The sequence below is a fragment of the Lutra lutra genome, chromosome 11, assembly GCF_902655055.1.
Source record: "Lutra lutra chromosome 11, mLutLut1.2, whole genome shotgun sequence".
Lineage (NCBI taxonomy): Eukaryota > Metazoa > Chordata > Mammalia > Carnivora > Mustelidae > Lutra > Lutra lutra.
The window spans coordinates 16117516-16144827 of record NC_062288.1 but is presented as its reverse complement, the minus strand read 5'-3'; the positions used below and the strand labels follow the sequence as shown (position 1 = coordinate 16144827).

General features: G+C 40.4%; 1 protein-coding gene across 4 annotated transcripts in view; it reads left to right on the top strand.

Annotated features, from left to right (window-relative positions):
- STARD3NL (STARD3 N-terminal like) overlaps positions 1 to 16531 on the top strand; it is a 55131-nt gene extending 38600 nt beyond the window's left edge. For all 4 annotated transcript variants that reach the window (XM_047694494.1, XM_047694495.1, XM_047694497.1 and 1 more), the window contains 6 exons: positions 854 to 931; positions 3499 to 3552; positions 3666 to 3783; positions 3995 to 4090; positions 14828 to 14903; positions 16036 to 16531. In XM_047694494.1, coding sequence (XP_047550450.1) covers positions 854 to 931; positions 3499 to 3552; positions 3666 to 3783; positions 3995 to 4090; positions 14828 to 14886 — 405 coding nt within the window. In that variant the 3' untranslated portion in view covers positions 14887 to 14903; positions 16036 to 16531. The remainder of the gene's footprint in view (positions 1 to 853; positions 932 to 3498; positions 3553 to 3665; positions 3784 to 3994; positions 4091 to 14827; positions 14904 to 16035) is intronic.
- Positions 16532 to 27312: the final 10781 nt, after the last annotated feature.

Below are 27312 nucleotides of genomic sequence, written 5' to 3'. Positions count from 1 at the left end.
GCCTCGAAAAGACTGTCAGCCTCCAGCCTTTCAGCAGAATTGATGAGTGAGGAACTTTTGGCAGACCCCTGCCCTCAGGCACTACTCAAGAGTCACCTGACTTCTCCCTGCTCACAGTAGGCATGCCTGCCAAAGGGAAAATGGGTAAAATCTTATTCTATGTGTATTTCTTGCATGATGAGAATTATGAAGACAGCTGTGATGTAGTGGCTCAGTAGAGTCTGGCCGCTGGGGTTCAAGTCCCGGCTTCCCCTCTAAGGAGTTGTGTGACCTTGTACAATTTTTCTACCACCTTCTGTGTATAATGGGATTAAGATAGTAACTGATGCATGGGGTTGTTAAGGAAGGGATTACATGGGATAATAATACACATAAAGGGTTTCACAAAAGTCCCAGAGCCACCCTGAATAACCGGGTGGTAGCTACTTGGATAGAACTGTCCCAATACCCCCATAACCTAGAGCTTTACAGTGGACTTTGCTAAGAACCTGGTATCTTCCAAAGGTGTTTATACCAGGAGTGGAAAAGTCAACTTTCAGAACATTTTCTCGTCTTAAAAGGATATCAGAAATATATGTGCACTCAAACAGAAAGGAAAAATAAAACATGTAATTATATATTCTTGTGTTGCTAACGGGACATGAATTTGAATTCTCATTTGGGCAGTACTGCATAGATTCTCAAGCAGAGATCCAAATACGGGTCTACAACCCAGTGCCCATCTTCAGTTAAATTAGAATAGTAAAGACGCTCTGGTGAGTTCTTCATAAAACTCAGTTATTTGATATTTGTTTCTCTTTTTAAAACTTACCTTGTCTTTTTTTTTTCTTTTTCTTTTTCTTTTTTTATGTAGCTCTTGGCAGTTTTTCGATTTAAAGTGTTAATACTTGCATATGCTGTATGCAGACTGCGCCACTGGTGGGCCATAGCGGTGAGTATGTCTGTGTGGCTGGTTCATCCCGTCCAATGCTGGTGGCCAGGCCTGCTCACAACAGGGATAGGCTAGGAGAAAAAGCGCTTTTCCTCTGGGTTGAACTCTGCTAGCTTTTCCTGAGTCCCCTGCCTTCACCCTTCAGGAGGTTCAATGCGCTGGGGCTTCTTTCCAGTGGTGATGAGTAACTAGCTTCGTCTCGGTGGACACTGAGCCGGATGAGGAACATAGAGCCCCAGCAGTGGTTCTTGGCCAAGCACCAGTGCACCCTCTACCTCATTTTGCAAATGAGTGGTGAAATCAGCACTGGTGCACAAAGATACTTAGAAAATTTTCCCTTTGGTTGAAACTGCTTAGTAATTTTTCATGACTTGCTCTCTGCTTATTTCGATAATTGGCTTCCTTGCTATTTTAGCCCCTCCCTTCAGTATTAAAGGGAGAAGTTCCATGCTCCTTTCTGTTGTTGCCTTCAGGCTTCTTGAAGGCAGTGACATTTTAATTTTTTTTAAATATTTTATTTATTTTTTTGACAGAGAGACAGACATCACAAGTAGGCAGAGAGGCAGGCAGAGGGAGAAGGAGAAGCAGGCTCCCTGCTGAGCAGAGAGCCCGATGTGGGGCTCGATCCCAGGACCCTGAGACCATGACCTGAGCTGAAAGCAGAGGCTCAATCCACTGAGCCACCCAGGTGCCCGGGCAGTGGCATTTTAAAAGATTTATTTACTTTAGAGACAGAGAGAGAATGCAGGGAGAGGGAGAACCTGAAGCAGATTCCCAGTTGAGCGCGGAGCTGGATGCGGGTCTTGATCTCTCAACCCTGAGCTCAGGACCTGAGCTGAAACCAAGGGTCCGACACTTAACTGACTGAGCTACCCCGAAGGCAGTGGTGTTTTTGCTCGTCTCTGTTTCTTGCATCTGGCATGGAGCTTGGCACCTGCTCTTTACTGTCAGTAAATATTAACTGGTTAAAAGAAGAATTATAAGCCATTCGGCCTCAATTATTTTTGTCATTTTCACAGATGTCTGAATACTCACCCTTTGGAGCACTCTGATAAGGCAGGTGTATGGGGAGGAATGCTGAACTCCCCCAGCTGGAGAGACCTGCTTAGGAGTGCCTGTAGTCCTGCTCCTGGAGTGAGGCCTTGGGGTGTGTGTGGGGGCCCGCATGGCTTGCCCAGCTGGGGACAGACTCCCTTCTAAGACACAGTCCACCAGGAGCTGCACTGGCCTGGGGCGTCTCTCCCGAGCACCCACAGTATCATAGGACTGACATCAGACCATCAGCTGAGCCCCATGCTAATGTGTCTCAGCTGTAGGCTGACAGTATTAGCCAGACTTGATTCCCTTTCCTGAATACATTTTTGCTGATGATAAACTGCTGTAATTGTCCGTTCCCAGTTTTCTACAGCCGTCCCATTTAAAACGTTCTACTCCAGATCTCCTTAATGTACACTAGTGTTTGTCAGACTGTCAGTCTCAGTATTTGGTTCAGAGGAGAGAGTGACTTTCAGTGAAAGTCTGAGCTTTTTAGGAAGTATGTTCAATATCTATTTTAAATTTTTAAAATTTTTTTGAAGATTTTATTTATCAGAAAGGAAGAGAGAGAGAACACACAGCAGGAGGAGCAGCAGGCAGAGTGAGAGGGAGAAGCAGACTCCCCACTGAGCAGGGAGCCCAGTGCGGGGCTTGATCCCAGGACCCTGGGATATAACTGAGCCAAAGGCAGACACTTAACTGACTGAGTCACTCAGGCATCACAAGTATTTTCAATATCTAAACCAAGTTATGAAGCGATGAATCATGATTAGCACATCCATTTGATTATTTTTGATTTTTTGTTTTAAAAACATTTGCAGTGAGGGATCAGGCAGCTGGAAGGAGGACTCACCTAGTACCTGAAAAGGTACTAAATGTCAGCCTATAAAGTTAATGAGTGTCGGAATGTAAAATGCCTCCTCTTCCAGATAGCTTACTTTGACTGGGGTGTGTGTGTGCGTGTGTGTGTGTGTATGTACACACGCTGTGAATTGCTAACAAATACTGACTCTGCAGCTGTGTTAATACGTACAGAGCTTCACATTCGATGTCCCCCGACCCCCATGCTATGAGTCGGGCTACTGTTGGCATCACTCCAGGAAGCTCTCCTGTTACTAGGAATCCTAGGTGGTGGATAGAGACAAGGCCCAGGTCCTGTGGGATGATCTCTGGGTCCCCAACCAGTAGGGGGAACGCCGCCTCTGCATTTCAGGGGTCCCTTCTGTGGGGAGACTGCCTTTGCCTGTTGCACCTTGTCAGGGACAAAACTTAGTTTGCCAACACACTAGCCTGCTAGACCCTGGGAGGAGGGAGAGCACCAGCAGCCAGGAAGGGATGGGACACCACGGAGAAGCCCACGTAGGCCCAGTGTGTGTTCAGGAGCTGGAGACAGAGTGATGTGGGCAGGAGCCAGGCCTGGCAGAGCTTTTCCAGGCATTAGAAGCTTCTTGCTCAGACAGGTGTCTTGGGAGCAGCTGCCTTCCCAACGTCAAATGTCTAATTCAAATGGTGCTGGATTATGTGTCTTTCAGTTGACAACAGCAGTGACCAGTGCCTTTTTACTCGCAAAAGTGATCCTCTCAAAGGTACAGCCTCCCACGTTTTCTTACAATTATCGTCTATAATGGCGAAGCCTCGTTTTCCAGTGTGAGCTCCCGGTAACTGCATGTCCCTCTCCTCGTCACGTCTGTCCTTCCAGCTTTTCTCCCAAGGGGCTTTCGGCTACGTGCTGCCCATCATTTCATTTCTCCTTGCCTGGATTGAGACGTGGTTCCTGGATTTCAAAGTCTTACCTCAAGAGGCAGAAGAGGAAAACAGTAAGTGTTTCCCCAGGTTAGTCTCCTCAGAGTGGTTAGGGAGCAGGCTAGAAGGAAGATTATGGTAGTCATGATTTGAACAAAGCTTAGCTTTTTGCTAAGACTTCTTTTTAATATAATGATAACAGCATTTTTTTTTTTTTGGTTAACCTTACCAAGAAGCTCCCAGAATTGTGCCATCATCCCAGCAACTGAATTTCTTCTTCTCCAGGACTCCTGATAGTTCAGGATGCTTCAGAGAGAGCAGCGCTTATACCTGGCGGTCTTTCCGATGGTCAGTTTTATTCTCCTCCTGAATCTGAAGCAGGTAAAATAATGTGATTATCATTTGTGTTTTCATCCATCACTCAATAGCTTGGCCCTCCCTCCTTTTCCTTTCCCCCCCTCTACTCTTAGAACCTGAGCAGACTTGAACACAGCAGGCATTGAGACATGGACTTGCTATGGGACCTGTGGTGAGACCCAGAGTATAAAATAAATGTAACCAAGGGCCACAGACCCTGTGACGTGCGATCTGCATCTCAGAAGACAGAGCAGGGGAAGGGGTCTTGATGCTCTCCTACTCCCTGTCATCCCCTCACCTGACCATCCTCCAGCACCCGCTGTGTGAGGAGGGAGCGCTGTCCTCCAGGTTGCCCATGACAGAGACCAGAGCCTCCCTGGGGAGCTGCCCTTTCTCAGGCCTCCATCCCATTGGTCACCTGCCATTTCCATCCTCTGTGTTCCTGCCTCCTGTGTCTCCTGCTTTGTTCCACGTCCTGTCTCCCCCACCTTCCATTCAGCTCTTCCTGCTGTGGTTCCTGCACCAGCTCCTGTCTCGCTGCCTCAGTCAGCCTCTCCCCGCCCCACCAGAGCACCTTGGGACATAGAACACTGCACTGTTCCATGAGTTCCTCAATCCATTCTAGGAGCCTATTTCAGAGATGAGCAGATTGAGGCACAGGGAAGGGAGTAATTGTGCAAGGCCATATAAAGAGTGAAAAGGGGAGCTCACATTTGAGCCCTGGCTCAGTGCTGGAGTCCACGCTCACAGCTAATCCATGTGGGGCCTCTCAGTATTTATGGAAAGGCTGCATTGTTCCCATCTTCTTCTGTTCAAAATCCTTCAGTGGCAAAAAGGATAAAGGAAGTGATGGGTCCTTGGTCTGGCAGCAAGCACCATTTGACCTCACTTACAGTTGTCCAACCTCCCCGTAGCATCTCCTTGTGTTCTCTTCTGAACTTTGCTAAAGACCTTGTGTGCCTAAACCTTCAGGCCATTCGGCAGCGTGCTTTCTCTATCTTTCACACTGTTGCTCTGCAGTCCTACTCTCCACTCCCAGGAGAGAAGCCTTCTCCCACCCCACCCCCATCCCCTGGCTGCTGGGAGGTGTTCTCTGCATTTCCTTAGGAACTCTCCCCAACGTTGTCATGTGTGCTGGCTGCACTGCCCTCAGCACTGACCTGGACTGTTTCCACCACTGGGCTAGAAACCTGAGTTAGAGACCGCGTTATGTTATTCCCAGCATTGACCCTAAGTAAGTAAAGAAACACACATACACGATGGTAAAGCAGATTCCAGGCAGAAAGACTCAAAGATCAGAGGGATGGCAATGGGATAGTGAGTCAAGGAAACCCTAAGTAACTTGATATTCTGGACTCTTGCTATTGGATCTAAAAGCAGATTAAACCATGAAAGCACAGAGTTAGATAAGATACAGATATGAGCTAGCAGAAGATCTATTTTTCAGCCAACAGTAACTGAAATAAGTGTTAAACTTCTGCTTACCTCATAAGAGAATTATTTCCTTGAGGTTTTTTTTTTTTTTTTGGTCATAGGACTCCTTTTGAAAAAAGGAAGTTTACATTGTTGTTCATGCTTTCATATAGATTTTCGTTTTCTAAGAGTAATAAACGTTTTTAGTAGTAATGTATTTACTTAGTTAGAAGTTCAGAGGACCAGAATAGTAACAGGAGGAATACCACTTAGACATTCTTCATCAAGCTTTCTAGTTCTGAATCTATGGTTGTCTTCCTGCCTCTGACTTTTACCCCCACCTAGTGGTGGTTGGCAGCATTACCATTTTGTTGGATCAAGTTGCTGAGCTAGAACAAACAGTGTCAGGGTGTTGTGCTTTGTTCAAGACAAAATGCAGGTGAGTAGCAGGCAGAGAAGGAATGTTCAAAGTGACTGACTTTACTGTATTATATTTTCATTGTCTGACCATCAAGTTAGGAAGTTATTAAAATTAAAACTATTATTGGAATAAGGTTCCTAGAACATAAGATTCTACTCTAAAGCACTGTGGGCTTTTTTGACCAGTGGCTACAAATGAAACAGGACATCTGGGCTCCTGCTGCTCTGGGACGGATCCAGCTCTGATGGGCCCCTGGTGGAGGAGAGGGCGTCTGGGGACTGCTGGCCTTCTCCTGACTTTCTTTCTCTAGCACCTAGTGAGGCAACGGCACAGAGTAGATGGATAGCTGTGGAAGGAATGGATGAGAAGAGAAAGAAATCAAAGTCACCAAAAATTAAGATGTTAGCACTTTTCCTTGTAAAGGGATGGTTGAGTTTTATTATCATAGAGATTTGGAAAATTAGCACCTTTTGTTAGATGTACTTTGAAGGGTTATAACTGCGGTGTGTTTGCCGGTTTGCGTATTGGTCTGTGTCCTGCTTCTCTGTGTATTCACTGGAAGGAACAAGGAACCACAATCCTCTGTCAGACAGTTGGGCTGAAGGTGTTATGTGGAGTCAGACAGCTGAAAAAAAGGGAACCGGTTGTGATGCTGAGAAAAAGTTAGCCACCTCGTAAATCATCAAAAGACTTAATTTGAAGAATAGTTCAGTTGCATAATACAATCTGTGGTAAGCAAATCTAGAGAAAGACACTGTAATTATAATTTTACACTTTCTAATAGCAACCAGGCATACATGCTGGTTTGCCCTGGACAGTCTTGGCTGACACCTGTGGTTCCATGTAGTTATTATTAGAACTCCTTTGATCTATTGGAAATGTTCTCGTTTAGATGATCAATTCTATAGTCACTCAATGTGTAATCAACAGATTTGAAACATAGTTTTTCTACTTTTTATTAAAAAGTTTAAGTGTATTAAAACATCACCGCTGAAGATACCGTCTAACCTTGATTTAAAAAAAAGAGTAGCTTTTTTTTTTTTTAAAGATTTTATTTATTTATTTATTTGACAGGTAGAGATCACAAGTAGGCAGAGAGGCAGGCAGAGAGAGAGAGAGAGGGAAGCAGGCTCCCTGCTGAGCAGAGAGCCCGATGCGGGGCTCGATCCCAGGACCCTGAGATCATGACCTGAGCCGAAGGCAGCGGCTTTAACCCACTGAGCCACCCAGGTGCCCCCCCCAAAAAAGAGTAGCTTTAATGAGTTATAATTTGGAAAACATAAAATTGATCCATTGTAAATATGCAATTGCATGATTTTTAGTAAATTTATACTTTTAAGCCAATATCACAGTATAATTTTAGAGCACTTTTATCATCCAAAAATATATATATTTTTAAAGATTTTATTTATTTATTTGTTAGAGAGAGAGAGAGAGAGCATGAGCACAGGCAGACAGAGTGGTAGGCAGAGGCAGAGGGAGAAGCAGGCTCCCCACTGAGCAAGGAGCCCGATGTGGGACTCGATCCCAGGACGCTGGGATCATGACCTGAGCCGAAGGCAGTTGCTTAACCAACTGAGCCACCCAGGCGTCCCCCAAAAATATTTTTTAACTAACCCTCACTCCTACTTCCAGTCCTAGATAAACCGCTGATCTACTTTCTGTCTTGAAAATATGCCCCTTTGGACAATTAACATCAATATCATAGAATATGTAATTTTTGCATGTGGCTTCTTTTACTTAGTATAATATTCTTGACAGCCATTCATGGTGTGGCATGTATAAGTAGTTCATTCCTTTATGTGACTTGATACTATTCCATTTTAGGGACATACAGTCTTTTCTTTATCAGTAGTTAGACATTGGAATTGTTGGCTATGTTTGCTATCATGACTAATCGTGTTACGAACTTTTATGTGCATGTCTTTCTGGGGACATTTGCTTTTATTTTTCTTAGATTCCTAGGAGAGGACTCACTGGGTATTAGGGCGAGTTTCTTTTCCTTTTTTTTTTTTTTAATTTATTTTTTAAATTTCTTTTCAGTGTTCCAGAATTCATTGTTTATGCACCACACCCAGTGCTCCATGCAATACATGCCCTCCCCACAATACCCACCACCAGGCTCACCCAAATTCCTAACCTCCTCCCCTCCAGAACTCTCAGTTAGTTCCTCAGAGTCCATAGTCTCTCATGGTTCGTCTCCCCCTCCAATTTCCTCCAACTCCCTTCTCCTCTCCATCTTCCCGTGTTCTCCCTGATATTCCTTATGCTCCACAAATAAGCGAAACCATATGATAATTGATTCTTTCTGCTTGACTTATTTCTCTCAGCATAATCTCCTCCAGTCCCATCTAGGTTGATACAGAAGTTGGGTATTCATCCTTTTGATGGAGGCATAATACTCCATAGTGTATATGGATCATATCTTCTTTATCCATTCGTCCGTTGAAGGGCATCTTGGTTCTTTCCACAGTTTGGCGACCATGGCCATTGCTGCTCTAAACATTGGGGCACAGATGGCCCTTCTTTTCACTACATCTGTATCTTTGGGGTAAATACCCAGTAGTGCAATTGCTGGGTCATAGGGAAGCTCTATTTTTCATTTCTTAAGGAATCTCCACCCTGTTTTCCAAAGTGGCTGCACCAACTTGCATTCCCACCAACAGTGTAAGAGGGTTCCCCTTTCTCCAGATCCCCTCCAACACTTGTTTACTGTCTTGTTAATTTTGGCCATTCTAACTGGTGTAAGGTGGTATCTCAATGTGGTTTTGATTTGAATCTTAGGACGAGTTTCTGTTGAACTTTTCAAGTGATTGCTAAAGTGTTCTCCAAAGTGCTGTACCATGTCACGTTCCCTTTAGCAGTGTGTAAGGCTTTGTTTTTCCATGTACTCTTCCATACCTGGCAGGGGCTTTTTGATTATGGTTATTCGAGCAGGTCTGAAGTGCTCTTTCCTTGTGGTTTTCATTTGCCCCTAAGGACTAATGGATGACCTTGAGAACCTTTTTATGAAGTTATTAATTAGTCCTATGTCTTCTTTGGAGAAAGTCTATTTTACCACCTTTATTTTTTTTTAAGTTATGTTGTGTGTCTCCTTATTGAATTGTAGAAGTTCCTTAGAAATTCTAGATAAAATAGATAAAAGTCCTTTTTCGGATAAAAGTCCTTTCAGTGATGTACAAGTATTTCTTTCGCCGGCTGTAGACTTTTCATCTTCTTCATGGAACCTTTTGAAGCACATGTTTTGATTTTGATGAAGTCCAGTTTATCAGAATATATTCTTTTATGGATAATGTGTTTGCAGCCATATCTAAGAACTCCTTGCCTTAGTCTTGTATCCTTCCTATGTTTTCTTCTAGAATATTTTATAGTGTTAGCTCTTCCACTAAGTTTATGGTCCATTGTGAATTAATTTTCATGTATGGAAAAGGTAGGGAATTAAGTTTATTCTTCTGCCTTCCAAATATCTGGTTGTGGCAGTACAATTTGTTGAACAGACTTTCCCTTCCTGCACCGAATTAACTCAGCACATCTGTCAAAAACCATTTAACCATAAATATAAGGGTTTATTTCTGGACTCTCAGTTCTCTTTCACTGACCTGTATGCTCTCTTTGCATTGGCCTTACTCTGTAACTTAATCTTTCTGTAGCTTTGAAATCAGGTGCTGCAAGCCTGTGCTTGAAAGGCCCGCCGTGCTGTCCACAGGACCTCATGTGTCAGTGACGAAGCTTTCCGCACCCTCTGTGTGTGCAGCATCATCAGACTCATCATCCAAATCAAATTTTGGGTGTGCCCCCCAACTGCTTCTGTAGGGTGACCACATCAGTTCTCCAACTTTGTTCTTTTTCAACATTATTTTGTCTATTCTAGGTCTTTTGGGTCTTCATGTCAATTTTGGGTTGAGCTTGTTAATTTTTGTGAGTAAAGCCTACTACATTGGATTTATAGATGATTTGGGAAGAAATGGCGTCACAATATTGAATCTTCTGATCCATGAACATGGACCCTCTCTGGATTTATTTAGATATCCTTTAATTTTTCTCTGCATTGTTTTGTAATTTTCAGCATATAAGTTTTGCTTTTCTTTTGTTAAGGTAATTCCTAAGCGTTTTATACTTTTTAGTTCTATAGTAAATGGAATTGTTTCCTTAATTTCATTTTCAGTTTTCCATGCTAGTATATAAAAATCTAACTGATATTTTGTATATGGAATGTGTACCTTGTGACAATGCTAAGCTTGTTCATGAGTTCTAATTTTGGTTTTGTGTACATGTAGATTCCATGGTGTTATCTACATACAAGATCATGTCATCTGTGGTTAAAGACTTTTTTACTTTTAATTTTCTTCTGTTAAATATATTTTATTTTTTTTTCTAGCCGCACTGTCTAGAACCGTAGTACCGTGTAAAATAGAAATATCAAGACCACACACCCTGTCTTGTTCCTGGTCTTTGGGGGGGGACGTGGTCAGTCTTTCAGCTTTAAGTATTAGCTTTAAGTATGATGTCAGCTGTGGGTTTTCACAGATTCCCGTGATCAGGTTGAAGAAGTTTGCTTTTATTCTTAGTGTGAGAGTTTTCCTCATGAATAAACATTAAACGTTTCACCTGCTTTATATGCATCTGTTGAATGATGGTTTTTATCCTATATTCAGTTGATATGATGACGCACATTAAGTACTATCTGTATATCACATCAACTGTTTATATATAAAGGATAAATCCGACTTGGTCATGTTGTATAATCCAGTAGTAGTTTTCTGGATTTGATTTGCTAATATTTTCCTGAGAATGTTTGTACCTATGTGTATATATAAAACATATGCTCATGATATTTTACCTTTTGGTCTATAATTCTCTTGTTATGTCCTTACCTTTAATATACTGACCTCATAGAATACATTAGAAAGTCTTTCCAAACATACTATTTTCTGAATGAATTCTTCCTATGAGTGATTAATATTATTTCTCTTTTAAGTGTTTGATAGATTCATCAGTGAAACCATCTGGAACAAGAGTTACCTTTGTGAGAAGACTTCTAATTACTCATTCAGTTTCTTTACCTTTTATATATAGATGTATTGAGATTTTTTATTTCTTCTGGAGTCTTTGATAATTTTGAATTTATAGGAATTCATAATTTTTTCTAAATTACCTAGTTGTTGACATAAATTATTCCTAATATTTTAATTCCTAATTATTTAATTATTCCTACCTAATTAATCATTCCTAATATTTAATATTTAATTAATAATTTATTTAATATTCCTAATATTTTAATTTCTGCAGAATTGGTAGTGATGTTCTTTTTTCCTAGTTTTGGTAATTTGTGTCTTCTCTCCTTCCCTCTTTGTAACTCTAGGTTAAGGTTTATCAAACTTACTGATATTTTCAAGTATTTTCAAAAAACCAGCTGGTTTACATTGGTATTTCTCTCTTGTTTTTCTGCATTCTACTTCAGTTATTTCCGTTCCAGTTTTTATTACCCTTACTGTGTTTAGGAGGGTTTAGCTTGCTCTTCTCTTCCATGTTGGAGTTTACATTTTTCTTCTTTTCTAATGTAGGTATTTAAAACTATTAATTTTCTTCTAGACATTTAGCAACCTCTTATGAGATTTGATGTATTATGTATTTATTTTCATGCACTCTTGGCTTTCAGAAGGTTGCCTATTAGGTGAATATATTTGTATATATATTAATTGGTATTCCTTTACTTTATTAGACTTATAGATTAATATTTCTCAATAATATTGGATGTGTTAGCCATAAGGGAGTTTGGGCCATTGTTTCTTCAAACATTTTTCCTGTTCTTTTTTTTCTTCTGCTCTATCTGGGAGTCCCATTCCATTAATGCTATCTCATTGGCCTCTGAGCTCGGTTCATTTTTTCTTCAGTCTTTTCCTCTGTTACTCAGCTTGGATAATATACAGTGCTATCTTCAGGTTCACAGATTATTTCTTCTGCCAATTTGAATATTTTCTTAAACTCCTCTAGAGAATACTTTACTTAAATTATTATATTTTTCTATTCTACATTTTACTTCTAAAGAATCTTTTCTTTTTTATAATTTATTGCATCCTTTAGAATATCTGTGTGTTCATTTATTATTATCATACTTTACTTCTTTAAACATGGCTTTCCATATTTTCTTGAACATATTTATAATAGCTGCTTTGAAGTCTTTGTCTGCTAAATAAAAAACCTGGACACACTCAGAGACAGTTTCTATTGAATTGTCAGGGTTTCCACCACCTAATTGTTGATTCTTTGCCTTTCTTTTTCTTTTATTTTTTTTTAATTGAAAAATATTTTGTGGAAAAAACATTGTAGCAACTCTAGAGTCTGACTTTTTTCCCCAAAAGGTTGCCTTTATTGTTCTTCTTTTGCTTAAAAAATTGCTTAGGGCAAATCTGTGAAATTATGTCCCCTGTAGTTTGTGTCTCTCAGTGGCTCTAGTCCGTTATTTTTAAGCCTAGCTCCCCAGGGACCACCTCTGTGTCTACGTGGTTTAGTCATAGCCAGTGACTGGGTGGAGGTTGTGCTCAGGCACCTTGATAAGACTTCCAGCCTCTGTTACGTGAAGTAAATTAGTTTGAAAAAGACAAATACCATATGGTTTCACTCATTTGTAGAACATAAGAAAGAAAAAAAGACAAAAAAACAGACTTTTAAATATAGAAAACAAACTTTTTACCAGAGTGGGAGGTAGATAGGCAGATAGGTGAAATAGGTGAACGGGATTAAGAGTACATTTATTGGGATAAACATTGAGTAATGTTTGGGATTGGTGAATCACTATATTGTACATCTGAAACAAATATAGCAGTATACATTAATCATACTGGAAATTTAAATAAAGACCTCCATCCTCTGACAGATAGTTATGTGTTTATATTGAGTAGCATATTCAGATTTTAGGGAATTTCAAGTTTTCCTCTACTTGTACTATTTGCCGAGTCTTTCACATCTCCTCTGCAATATATCCAAAGCCTCAGGGTCGAGCAGGAAGTGTGCGGCTGGTTTGGGCTCTTTTGAGTCTCTCTAAGCACACACACAGCTTCAGCCGAGCACATGCTTGCTGCAGTCATGACCCCAACCGCAGACCAGCAGAGCCCCTGGCCTTCCTGCTTGCACACCACACAGCTTGTCAGCTCACCTTCGCATCGCTGCCTTCCCAGATTAACCCAGCTCCTTACACTGTGTAATTATACTGCTAGTCCTCATGGGCCATCCTGTCTTAGAAAAGTCTTCATGCCCGTGGAGCTGGGTATTGGGAGGTGGTGAGGAATGGGCTCAGCTCCAGGCAAGAGCACTACTGTTGTTTCCGATCTGCAGTTTTTCAAGCAAAATCACTTCTGATTGTTGTGTATTTTGGACATTGCCCAACTGCTGAAATGGTTAATTTTGTTCATCGAGTCCAGTTTTTTTTTTTTAAGATTTTATTTATTTATTTGACAGAGATCACAAGTAGGCAGAGAGGCAGACAGATAGAGAGAGAGGGGGAAGCAGGCTCCCTGCAGAGCACAGAGCCCGATGTGGGGCTCGATCCCAGGACACTGGGACCATGACCTGAGCCGAAGGCAGAGGCTTTAACCCACTGAGCCACCCAGGTGCCCCCATCGAGTCCAGTTTTATAGTTGCTTTTCAAGGAGATTTGTTAACTTCACTTGACCATAACAAGATGGCCTTGCTAGCATTTATTTTTAAATTTTGTAAAACATACATATTCTGTGTTTTAATTAAAAGTTTGGCTTTATTTAGGACTCCCAAATAATTACCAGACATGTCAGCTCTTGTGGCTCAAGTGCCATTTGTCTGACAGGTGGACAGTTAAGTCCAGAAGCAGGAAGACTTGGTATGACAATCTGCCTTAGACTCATTTCAAAGTGAGAAGGCATTTAGTCTGCCCCAGGGTGACTGTGATTTGCAGCAATTCAATAGGATGAAAAGTGAAGCCTTCCAACCCCTATACCTTCATCTATGAATGTTACCACAAGCTTAACCTGAGCCGTGTGACATTTATGAGGTTAAGACATAGGGTACAATTTTTTCTTAAGATTCTCTGCTATAACTGTTCTCTTGTACCAAATTAGTTCTTGGCTCTAATGAGGCAAACATTCTCAGAAGCAGAAATGTGCTGTTTGAGGTGTGGTATCTGACCAGAGGAAAGCAACAGTGAGGCAGGCTGCTCCTTTGTGTGTGAGTCGGCTCTGTCCCTCACCTGCTGCTTGTCTTTCCACGGATCCCTTTTTGTGTTCCTTCCCTGACTGTGAGAGTATCACATGCTTTTATAAAAATGTGCACAGAACAGCAATCACAGAACCTGTCCTTCACTCTGTGCCACATCAGTGTAGACAGCAGTTTGTCCTTCTGCTGGTTTTGTGTTTGTAATTCCACATAATTTATTATTATGGGTATAAAAGGTGTAAATAAAGGTATTTATTTAGACCCTTTTTAAAATATATATATAATTTAAAAATTACAAAGTCAGTTTGTTGTACACGTTTTGGAATATCCAGAAATGATTTTGTCCTCTGGTTATTTTCTTGTAGGCTTTCTGATTGGCACATGTGTACTTGGGTTTTTATTTTTGTAATTATGATCCTATTGGATATAGTTCTTTTCATTATGTATTTGCTCTTACTTTATAAAATGTGCATTTTCCATGCTGTAATGAACTACATAAATGCAAGTGGATATGAAATATTTTGTGGAAATAAAATAATTTTTAAACTTTTCTTCTAGCCTCAGGCGTCTAGATTTTTTTCCCTCATTTTTAGCAAAATCTACTTAATGAAAAACAAATATCACTTCGTTAGACATACTTCCTAAACAAAATAATTCCAGAGTGAAATGGTGGGCTCGAATTTATGAACGATATAAGGTTCACCATTTTTTTCTCTCCTTCCCTTTTCCCTACCTTTTAGGATCTGAGGAAGAAGCTGAAGAAAAACAGGACAGCGAAAAACCACTTTTGGAACTATGAGTACTACTTTTGTTAAAGTAAGTGTTTGAAAGTAGAAGTGTAACAAAAAACTGGATCATTTCTTTGGGTACTTTCAAGGTCAAATTCAATAATATGAGTACAAATATATAGTCAGATTTATCCTAGTCACATGAATTTGTAATTTTATTCATGTAAAATTTAACATTCTTTTGCATAGATGTGAATTTGTAAAGTATAAAAAATACCTCAGAGTTCAAATTTTTTTTTGAGGTAAAATTGGCATATAACAGGTAAGTTTCAGGTGTATAACATTAGAATTTGGTATTTGTATATGGTACAAATCACTACAGTGTGATCGCCATCTAACTAGTGTAGTTACCATCTACATTTCTACAGAAAAAGGACGAGTTCATTATTGTTTACTTAGCCAGCATGTCTCCATGTCAGATGCTGTTCAGTTACAGGCCCTAATAACTGTGTAAGGGTAGCAGTTGGGATGGGATGTGGGGACCAAGTGTCTGTCTACATCTGAGCCTGTGGGCCTAGAATGGTGAGTGACCATCCCAGGCAGCACAGCAGGCAAGGGGCAGAGCTGGGACTCAGGCCCGCCCAGTCTGGTACCAGGGTCCTCCTGGGCCCTGCATCCCGATGTCCCCCACATGCTGTGGAGCTTCTAAGATGAAAACGTGTGGTCCAATCAGAGCAGGAGGTGATGGGCCTCAAGGTGGGGCCTGTTGTTCAGATCATCAAAGGGAATCACTTCCGCCTCAGAAATGCCAGCAAATAAACACAAAGTGAACTGTAGTAGCAGCAGCTCTGCCCAATTTTGTAAGGACAGAAGAAAGTGGTGGCTGACTCGGAGCTGCCGAGCAGCGGGGACAGGTGGGGACCGGCTACAGAGCAGCCTGGGCCAGTGAGTGGACCCTGTTTCTCCACCCCCAGCGCCCCCATATGCTCGAGACATGCTTTCTGCATCTGTGGTTGAGACGCAGCTGAGATGGGGCCCTGTGAATAGTAAAGCTTTAATATGCCTTATGATAAATTCTTGTGTGGCCACACCCAGGTCTTTTTGTGTCTGTAACAGCCCGTCTTCAGCACACAGACTTTCTCATAAAAACATAAGGCAAAGCGTAGCGCTTTACTTTGTAACACTGCAGCTCAAATATTTTTCTTCTCTTTTATTCCAAGTGTGAAAATTCATCACTGAAAGTCACTGGAGGAAAAAAAAAAAAAAAAAAGGACCAGAGCTGGGGTCTTGCTATCGAAAGTTGAAGGTGACATCCACTGCTGATTTTAATGAACAGTTAATAAAGAATTTATTTATTGTAATACCTCATAGACATTGTACCAGATCACATACATTTAGGACCTGCCTGTGGCTGGTAAGATAATGTGATGATCCATCCCGTGTTCAGTGAGACTGAGTCTGATCTGTTCATGAATAGTGGGAGCAAAGTCTTGTGCTATATTCCTGATCAAAAGACTTCTGAATATATTGGAATAACACTTTTTTAGTAAGCAAAATATCTTTTTATTTGATCCGCAATTTGGAATTTTTTGTTTCATGTCTCAGATTTCTTTTGTATTTCTTTTTTAACATCCAACATTTCCCTTGTGTTTTTTAACTCACGCTTATGCGCTCTTTGTACAGTTTTAAAAAGTAATAAATACCAACATATCAAAATGGTTCATTTTATTTTTCTTGTTTTTCATCATGTATTTGGCTTGCAGTATTGGAATTACCAGAGGGGGCCAGGAGGGAATGTGAGTACATGTATAGGGTAACCAGACATTTTTGTATTGTTTTCATTATGAAATAGCATCTTTCTTATCAAAAAAGTGTGAGACTCTTATTTTGAATCCACAGTCTGAAATCATTGCCATCATTCTCCTTGTGTGACTAATTTGAATTAAAATAAACTAAATTATATTGTGAACTCTTTCTTTCCAGCATGAATATTTCCCTTAATGCTTCATGCGAAGACACTGTGTCTCTTAGTTTTCTTTCCTTATTCATTGTGTTCTTCAAGAAAAACTCAGTTGTGAGTACTGACTGGGGCTGGTTTGGCTAGAAAGTGACCTTTGTGCAGGTCGGATCAGGTCTGGTCCCCCCACCCACCCCCGCACACTTACCTGATGTGCATGTCTTCTGTGGAGCCTGGCTCAGCCTGACTCTACTGAACGCACTGAGATGACTCAGCCTGTGACATCCAGTGACATAGTTGAACTCGAGGCCTCTGTATGTCTGTGTTCTTGTGAGGAAAGATGCACCTGCTGTTGTGTCGACTACAGTCTACCTGTGCTAGTAGCTTCACGGCAAGGATCTCGTGTTACCCTGCCTACACTGACAAAATGAGACTGAAAATGGAAGCCTCAGTAAATCACCTGCCACGGAAAAGCGCAGATCCTGGTGGAATGTCGGGAATCACTTAGTGCTACTACAAGGAGTGTGCATGCTCTTTCCTTCAGAACAGTGTCATCGGAGTGGACTGAGGGAGCAGCATCTTGACAGTCCTGGTCATACAATCCCAACTCACATAGCAGCTACTTGGAATGAACTCAGTATAAAATAGGGGACCCTCACCCACAGCCTGAGAGTATGTTTGACAGCAGGAGCATGCCTGTGTGATGGATATATTTTTTCTATTAGCTGTGGCCTTTAGGAAGTGAGCTAGTTGGTTGTGGTTTAACTGTCCTTATTTGATCTTACAACACCCAAAGCCAATGCTTGCAGAGCCCCAACCAGCAGGGACCGGTTTGACTTCAAGCATTTTCCATGAATCAACCACATTTGAGAGAGCGCATAGATAAAACAAGCCTGAGAAAATAGAACACCATCGCCACACCAGGGCCCTCCTGCCACCCATAATATCTCCAGCACCACCACCCTCCCACTCTCTGCACTTCCCAGTCCAGGGCAGCTCAGGGCCAGTTGGGGAAGGGAGTTGGAAGCCACAGGAGACACTGCCTAGGAGTCCCAGCAGTGACATCAGCTCACAGAGCTGTAGGTCATTTGTTAGTTTCCCCTCTGTGTGTCTGTGCTTTCCACATGTGAAACAGGTTCAGATCTCTAAGTAGAGGCCAGGCATTTGTCCTAAATAAGTCTGATCACATTCTTGAGAATCAATGAATAGAACAAAATTAAATTTCCACTTTCTTTTTTTTTTTTTTAAGATTTTTTTTTCTTTTTTTATTTGACAGAGAGATCACAAGCAGGCAGAGAGGCAGGCAGAGAGAGAGGAGGAAGCAGGCTCCCCGAGAGAGCAGAGAGCCCGATGCGGGGCTCCATCCCAGGACTCCGAGATCATGACCTGAGCCGAAGGCAGCGGCTTAACCCACTGAGCCACCCAGGCGCCCCAAATTTCCACTTTCTTGTATCTGATGGGTCTTAACGTTTCCACATGGGAACCTCTACTTGGTTTCCAACAGAACCTGTTTCACAGAAAATAAAGCTGATTTTAAGTAAAACAAAACAAAACCAAAAAAAAAACTTCCCAATTTTATTTTATTTTAAGATTTTATTTATTTATTTATTTGACAGAGAGAAGGGTCACAAGTAGGCAGACAGAGACAGAGGGGGAAGCAGGCTCCCCGCTGAGCAGAGAGCCCGATGCGGGGCTCAATCCCAGGACCCTGAGACCATGACCTGAGCCAAAGGCAGAGGCTCAACCCATTGAGCCACCCAAGGTGCCCCTCCTTCCGAATTTTAAATGAGGTCTTGTTTTATTCTAATATATAAAAACTTCTACTTTAAAAGGATTCATTAGAAAAGAAGAAAAACAACCAGTTATTTTGTTCATCTACTGACCATACATTGAACATTTTGTTTTATACTCATGTTTGAAGAGACACACACACATACAAATGAGTGTCATACTTGTTAGTATTATTACTCAATAGAAATTGTGGTCAAGGGACTGAATGAATATTGCACACACAAATATAAAAAACTCAAAAAATGAAAAGATGGTTATCTTCATCAGAGACAAATTCAAAACATGGTGGAATACTGTTTTTCATGTGTCAGATTAGCAAAATCCTGATGTTTGGCAGCAGTGTCCTGACATTCGCCTACATTGTGGTAGAAATGCATGATGGTGCATCTCTATCGGGTAAGCTGACAGTACCTAGTAAAATGACCAGTCCACATGTCCATAGAGACATAAAGCATATATTGACATAAGGCAATATTATAATTTCAGCATATTTTATAATAGTAAAAGATTGGAAATAATCCATTGGTCTATCACAAGGAACTGACCTTATAATGTCTCTTAGAAAGTTTAGAGTCACCTGTAAAATATTTGGAGCTAAGTGTCCCTGTATACTGACATATAAAGAGCTCAAGGATACATAAATGAGAAGTGCAGAATATTGTATGTTGTATACTCCCTTTGTGTTAGAAGGAAGAAAATTAGTTTGTGTGGATTTGTTTTTTATATGTACATTCATATTGCATAAATAAAAAATTGGAGGGTTGCACAAGAAATTAAAGTGTGACCTGTAAGTGCTGGGGAGGTTGATACAGTGGTTGAAGGAAGATTTCCTGTTTCATTTTTAGAGTGTTTTGATTTTGGAACCATGTGAAGTTGTACTCTTAAGAATTTTAGAAGGGGGGCGCCTGGGTGGCTCAGTGGGTTAAAGCCTCTGCCTTGGGCTCAGGTCATGATCCCAGGGTCCTGGGATCGAGCCCCACATCAGGCTCTCTGCTCAGCGGGGAGCCTGCTTCCTCCTCTCTCTCTGCCTATCTGCCTACTTATGATCTCTGTCTGTCAAATAAATAAATAAAATCTTAAAAAAAAAAAGAATTTTAGAAAGGTCCTGGCATGCATAGTTCTTCAGCAACACTTTCTGATTAATTTTACATTTCTTTGACAACCTATATTTTTTGTAGATGCATACTACTCCATCATATAATATCATTTAATTATTTTTTAGTTTCTTACTGGGCATTTGAGTAAATTTGGGACCTTTGTGAATGGTACTGTGGTATCACACATAAATCTTAATACATACCTTTTGTATGTGTGGGGGGGTGGGGGTGTGTGTTAGCTATTATTTCTAAAGTAGAGCTGCCAACAGTAGATGCTAATGCTGCTTAGGACTCCCATGTATCCCCAAAATTAACTCTTCTCATCCACACAACCCCAGGAGACCAGGACACATTGTAACTCCATTTGACAGATGAGAAAATAATGGCACAGAGAGTTCAAATAGCTATAGACCAAAGATTTCAATCCAGGCACTTGGGGTTCAGAGTCCGAGCACTTAACCCCTCCCCCACCCTACCTTTCCAGTGTTAGTACCGCTGTCATGGGATTCTTGTGAGATCAGGAATGTGGTGCCCATGACACACTGGGACAGGTCTGAGCACACCCACCAGTCATGAGACAGGTTATACTGTCACCACTGGAGCGTCTTTAACCAAATGAGTGAATCTGCTGACCTTTGAAGGAGAAATACCAGGGCACCTTCACTGGCTGTGGCTCTCTTGCAGCTGGTGCCCCCAAAGAAGTCATCATAAGGACTACCTCAGAGAAAAAATTAGAAATGTGGAATTGACCATTATTACAATCACTGCTGAATTGGAAGGCTCAGTTGTCATGCTGTCCCTCACCTTGGACTCTCAGGTTGCACCAAGTGAAAGTGCACAGAGGCCAAAGTAGACATTTAATTGTTTTTATTGTGCCTATTTTGTAAAACAGTACAAAATTCAGGTAGCAAAGATTGCAGCGTATGTGTAGAATAAAAGGCTTCTTTTATTCTTTTATTCTTTGGATGTGCAGAATAAAAGTCTTCCTGGCAATTATCTGGTTAAAGAGCCCCAAGGGACAGAAGCTGCATGCTGGCTGTACTCAGGCACAGGGACTGGGTGGCTGAGGAGCTGGTGGACATTAAGGAGAGAATGGTGTTGAAGACACTGTGGATGCCCCATGGCCCCGCCTCTGCATCATGGCAGTTGTTCTTGCTGCAGACTGAAAATTTCTGTTTGCCCAGTGATTTGTAAACCCATTCTGCAGAAATGACACAATTGAAAAATGCATGTATGAACTGAAATAACGCAAACCAAGAAAGAAAGATTTTTAACGACAATAGCCAATGGAGAAAAGTGGATCCTTGGTACCACCATGTGCTAGGAACTCTTCCCATTGCCACGGAGTGCTGGTCTCCCAAACAGATAGATGGTGATGATGGTGGAGTAGATCAGGCTCTTGAAGTAGAGGAGGAGGTAGGTGTAGCAGGCAGAGGTGGTCTTGAGCTGTCGCTGCAGGGTGGCTAAAAGAGGTCATTTATTAGTTTCACTTTTTTTTTTGAAAGACCAGGTCTTATTAATGGGGGGGGGGGGTGTCACATTATACATTTCTGAATATCTAGGTTGAAGGGACACCCCCACCACAAAACAGCCAGAGAGTAAACATCTATCCACCATTGCCACCAAGACAACTCAGAATCCAGCTTGTACATGAAGTCAAACAACAACCTCTGGGAAATTCACTTAGAACATTCTCAAGTATTAAAAAGTAAGATTAGGTCTTAGATGGATGAGTCAACCTGAAAAAAGCACTGGTGGTAGGCAGCTTTTATCATTTCTTCACTCCTACCATGTCAGTAAGTAATAATAATAACACATATGCTTTAACCACTAACTAAATGACAGATATTTAATTTTAGAGGTTTGTGTGCAAAGCTCTAATCTTATTTAAGTTCTCAATATCTATGAGATTATGTTCATTTCCATTTCACAAATAAATTGAGAACAGAGAACTAATTTGCCTGATGTCAAACAGTAAGTACCAAAAGCCAGATTTTATCCCAGCAACATAATATTCAAGAACACATTTACCTACTCTGTAGTTCTGAACCTCCACATTCAATAAACAGCCCTGACAACAAAGAGTTAAGCATGAATTGCTGATTTATTTTTATTTTTATTTATTTTTTTAAAAGATTTTATTTATTTATTTGACAGACAAACCACAAGCAGACAGAGAGGCAGCCAGAGAGAGAGAGGGGAAAGCAGACTCCCCGCTGAGCAGAGAGCCCGATGCGGGGCTCGATACCAGGACCCTGGGATCATGACCTGAGCAGAAAGGAGAGGCTTTAACCCACTGAGCCACCCAGGTACCCCTGAATTGCTGATTTAGAATCATCTCAGCCATTACACATTGTGCATCAATGAGATTCCTATCAAGGGTACAATCAATGGAAATTTGATTGTGTTCATAGTAGGTTCATGGTCGATTGTGTTCATAGAGGGTAGATCAGTAGGGCTAGAGTCAATGGTCCTAGTCACATTCTTTGTACATATGCAGGGAGAAAGGGCTAGAAACCAGTACTTACAATGTATCATCTAAATGAAATACCCTATGCTAGACATTCCACCTATTTGACATCATATCTTCAGTAACAGAGTGAAGTGTTACTCATGTTATTCCTTGTTAGCTCAGAAAATGTTAGCTACTGTACCCATATTCATGCAACTAATATTTAAAAGGCTGTTGTTAATGTCTAGTCTGTGGCACTTGAAGCCCTGCACTCACTGCTCCCCATCCCATGTGTACACCTGTCTCAGGGCCTTAGCTTTGGGATTTCTTGCTCTATGATTACATCATAGAAGAAGAATAGAAAACTGAGTGTGTGGATTGTTGATTCAGAAGGTCTGGGTTGAAGCCCCAGATCTCGCTGTGTGGCACAGTTCAAGGGACTTAATTAATTTCAGTTCCTTGCCCTCATGTGTAAAATGGGAATAAAATCCTTCACAATGAGTGTTAAGAGAATTAAACAAAATGCACTCATGGTGCAGCATAACACCTTCTGTATGAGAACCTCTTGGTGTTCATGTTATTAATCACCAGCAAGAACAAAGATTTAAAAAAGCACTAGAAGCAACTTAATACCAGGTTTCCTTAATCAGAAACAAAGGCCCCAGAAATGAAGTCCATTGTTGAAAGAATTCAGATCACATCATTGTACCCCTAACTTATAGTCCTCTCACACCCAAATAGCATTTGCTGTGTGAAGATGACTTCACATATCACTCAGTCTCTTTTGCAAGATCCAGCTATTCTGAGGTTTCTACCTGAAGCCGGGGGAGTTCAAAAGTTAAGTTGATCAGGAAGAAAAAATGCTATAACATAAAGGTAAACATAGGCAAAAACTTACCATCTTCGGGGCACCTGGGTGGCTCAGTGGGTTAAAGCCTCTGCCTTCAGCTCAGGTCATGATCCCAGGGTCCTGGGATCAAGAGCCCCGCATCGGGCTTTCTGCTCAGCAGGGAGCCTGCTTCCCCCCCCCCACTCTCTGCCTGCCTCTCTGCCTACTTGTGATCTCTGTCTATCAAATAAATAAATAAAATATTTTAAAAAAACAACTTACCATCTTCAATTTTTGTAGAATCAATAGCAGTGAGCTCTAAAATAAATGAGAGCAAGTATTATTCAAATGTTCATATCTACTATTAGACAAGTGTCTCTGTTGTGGATAGATGGATAGGTAGATGATAAATAGATAACAATTAGTAAACAGAGAGGAGAGATCCATTGCAAATATGAGCCCCACAATTCCTGAAATGTTTGGTCTGATTCTTTGTAATTCAGTAGATCAATTCATATATTGTATTTCTGCACATGAAGTTCTGCTGATCTACCCCCCATGTCCAAACTCAAGGGGCCTGTGGACCTTAACTAACATATTACCGGGCCAAGGGCAAGGAGTTATGAGTACAGCACCACTCAAGGTCGCTTTCCAGGCTGAGGGCTAATGATTCTGAATTTCTGATTCTTTGGAGATAAACACATAAAAGAAATATCCGTATGAACAGACTCAGCTTGATCATTCATTGAGTAGCCAACTTGTCCCACCATTGTTAGCACTAATTATTTCTTGACATCACGTATTTCCTAAAAAAGTTCAAAGGATAATAAATGCAAATTATCATATAACACCGTAGCTAAAATGAGGGTACTCAGGAAAGACAAGGGAGTGAGTTTGACCTCCTAAAGTTGCAGAAAATTTGGTATCAGCCCTTTCTTGCACTTTATTTTATTACTTTAAAAATTATTATTTAAATTCCAGTTGGTTAACATATAGTGTAATATTAGTTTCAGGTGTACAACATAGTGACTCAACACTTCCATACATCACCCAGTGCTCATCACAACTAATGTCCTTTTTACTAAAATCTCCCACCCAAGAAAGAATACTTCTTTCTCAATCAGGCTTGGTTGAAAGCTTGGGCCAGATAGTTTTACCTCTTCAAAATCACTTCATCGATTTGGGCTTCCATGTTCTATATATTTTTAGTTTCATCAAAAACAAAAAGAACAAACAAGAAAGAGCATTAGAAATTTGCTGAGGAAAGACATTAACAAAATGGCCTCACTAGCTTTTTTGCTATGAGAAGACCTTGGGAGACATTCCTTTCATAATTTAATTCCCAAGTAAAACACATCATAAATAAGAACTTCTCCCTTTGTTATAATCATCACCATGGGATGTTACTATAGTATATTTTTACATTGATCAGTATAAAAATCAACACCTAAAGGACTTCAGTCCAGTGGTTACATTAAACTTATGCTTAGCTCATTTGCCTCCTCTCTGTTTCTTAGTTGTAGAAATAAAAAGAATTCAGACTGTTTTCAGTCTCACGTTAGTTATTTTAGGGAAGGATATACATAAATACAATAAATATATGAATAAATGTATACATGTTACGTCTTCAAAAACAAGCATTTTCACTGACATTATTGCACTTCTTCTTTACCACATGCCAGGAAAAAGGGAAGATAACTGTTCCACCCCAATTTGATTGTTAGAAAAACTAAAGATCCAAGAAGATAAAGAATCACCTCAGCAATTCAGAGAGGTATACTGCAAATGTCTTTGCACATCTTGTTAGTGTTTGTTCCCTGCTGCTTCCCAAGGGCTTGTAAACCGCAGCGAAAAGTACAAACTGGTTCCTTCTTATGGGCCTTCTGGGTCTTGGTCTGTGATGTTAATGCTAGCACTTCACTGAGTCTAGTGGGTTACTGGATCACTGCAGGGCCAGGGCGCATTCAGCCGTCTGCCCACACTGTCTAAATATATCCAGTATCTGCACCAATGAGTTTCATTTGGGACACCATGCCTGAATCACAAGTGACCCAGAGTGATTAGGAAAAGCATGTTCTCTCTACTGTAGTGATCCTCCTTGGGACAGTAGTTCATCCTGCATCCCTCCCTGGCCTGGGACACACCAGGACTGCAAGAATGTTTGCAGAGCAGCTTTACCAAAGGTAAAAAATACATTCATTAGGTTGAATGAAGAATGTATGTACACGTTAGCCTCATTCAATCTTTACTTACCAAATTTTACCTTACGGTGGTATATAAAATTCAAATCTAAAAAACCCAAGACCATACTAAAACTTCAGCACCCAGATTATTCTGTTTTTTGTTTGTTTGTTTGTTTTGTTTTGTTTTTTGTTGAGTTGGGATCTGATTCTATCAAATGAATAGCATCTTGTCACCAACTCATTGTTGATGGGTCATACTTTGAGTAGACCAGGTTGAAGTGAGAGGGACTTTGACTTCTGAGTAGAACATTATTGAAAGATGTATAATTGTTTTTATTTCCTGACTAAGTAGGAACAAAATTTTGACTAAGATCGTCAAAAGTGGACTCTTTTTTAAAACATATGTAGTGTGCAAATTTGCTATATGCTTTCATGTGTATTGTTTCATTTAATCTCTGCAATGACCCTAAAAAAAAAATCATTGTGCCCTTCATATTTTGGATGATAAACTGAGGCGAGAAAGAATAAGTGAATTTTTCTTTTTCCTTTTTCTTTTTTAATATTTCAAAGCCCATATTATTTCATATCACTGGGGAAATAGCAGGACATTTATGCTACCTTTAAAGGTAACAATATTTAGAAAGATTTCTAATTTGTTTCTTTTCATTAATATTTAACAGAAAAGGTGTGGTATTTCCTTTGGAAAAAAATAGGTAATGGGAGGTTATATTTCCATATATGCACATACCTTTTTTCATTGAACGGAAAACAGTCTCTTCATCAATCCCTCCTTTATTACTCTCATGTGTGATGATACATTTTTGTTCTTTAGCCAATGACTCTCTAGCCACGGTCAGCCAGCTTAATTTCATGTATGTGTCCTTAATCTTCATGGTGTCTCCCTGCTGGGATTTCAGAATTGTTTTGCCATCCTTTTCTTTCCAATGTATCTTGATAACTTCGGGGAAAAAATTCTCAAGAAGACAAATATATGTACCGGACATGTGGAATTTTATTTCAGCAAGTGAAGGGAAAAAAATTATGGGCTTGGGGAATATGTCTGCATCAAGGCTTTTGTCTGTAGGGGAAAATAGAATAGTAATTAAAAACATTATTAGAGAAATACAAACATCGTGTAGTTTGGAACTCCTAGCACAGAGTGAAATGAGGAGGGGATTTGCTCTAGAATTAGTGCTTATCATGGTCTTTCATCCACAGTGGGTTATGAGGTATTGATTGTTCTTATTTTCAGTGGGAAAACAGATTCAAGAAGTCATATAACTTGCCCAAAGTCACAGCTAGTAAGCATTAGAGTCTGGATTAAAATGTGAGATTTTTTGAAACAGTACATGCTCACTTTTTGAATGGGTTCTACTAACATGTATTTGGCCATCTATCAAGTTGACATTTAACTCTTCAAATATGGATCCCATGCCCACTTTGAAGTAGCGGAGGTCTCCTTCTTAATTCCTGATTTTATAAAATATCTCAATCTCACATCTGAACGACTCCAGGGTTTTAAGTAAGACAATGTTTAAAACTGTACTTCCCAATTATTTTTAATGCCTTGAATTTAGAAGCAAAGGGGCAGTATTTCAAAACTGCTATTGGAAAGCTTATTATTTTCAGGAATGCTTTTATATTAACCTTATCAAGTAACACACTTTTCAGAATTTTGTTTTGTTTTGGAAAATGTTCATTGAAAACACATTTTACATTGGAATTTCATTTGTATTTTAGGTATAACTAAGAAGACACCCTAAGAAGACACACTGAAGAATTTGGACTCTCAGCATCTCCCCTCAAAGTTGAATCTGCTCTAGAACACTGCTAAACATTTTTAGAATGCCATAATATTCTGTAATTTCACCTGCTGAATAAAATAGATATATAACTATTAGTATAAAAGTTATGATTCCAGACTTTCTTGAAATAATGTCAAAGTATTTAACAAAACAGGGACACCTGGGTGGCTCAGTGGATTAAGCCTTTGCCTTCGGCTCAGGTCATGATCTCAGGGTCCTGGGATCGAGCCCGGCGTCGGGCTCTCTGCTCAGCGGTGAGCCTGCTTCCTCCTCTCTCTGCCTGCCTCTCTGCCTACTTGTGATCTCTCTCTCTCTCTGTCAAATAAATTAAAAATTTAAAAAAATATATTTAACAAAACATCATAGTTTTAAAGGATGTGTCA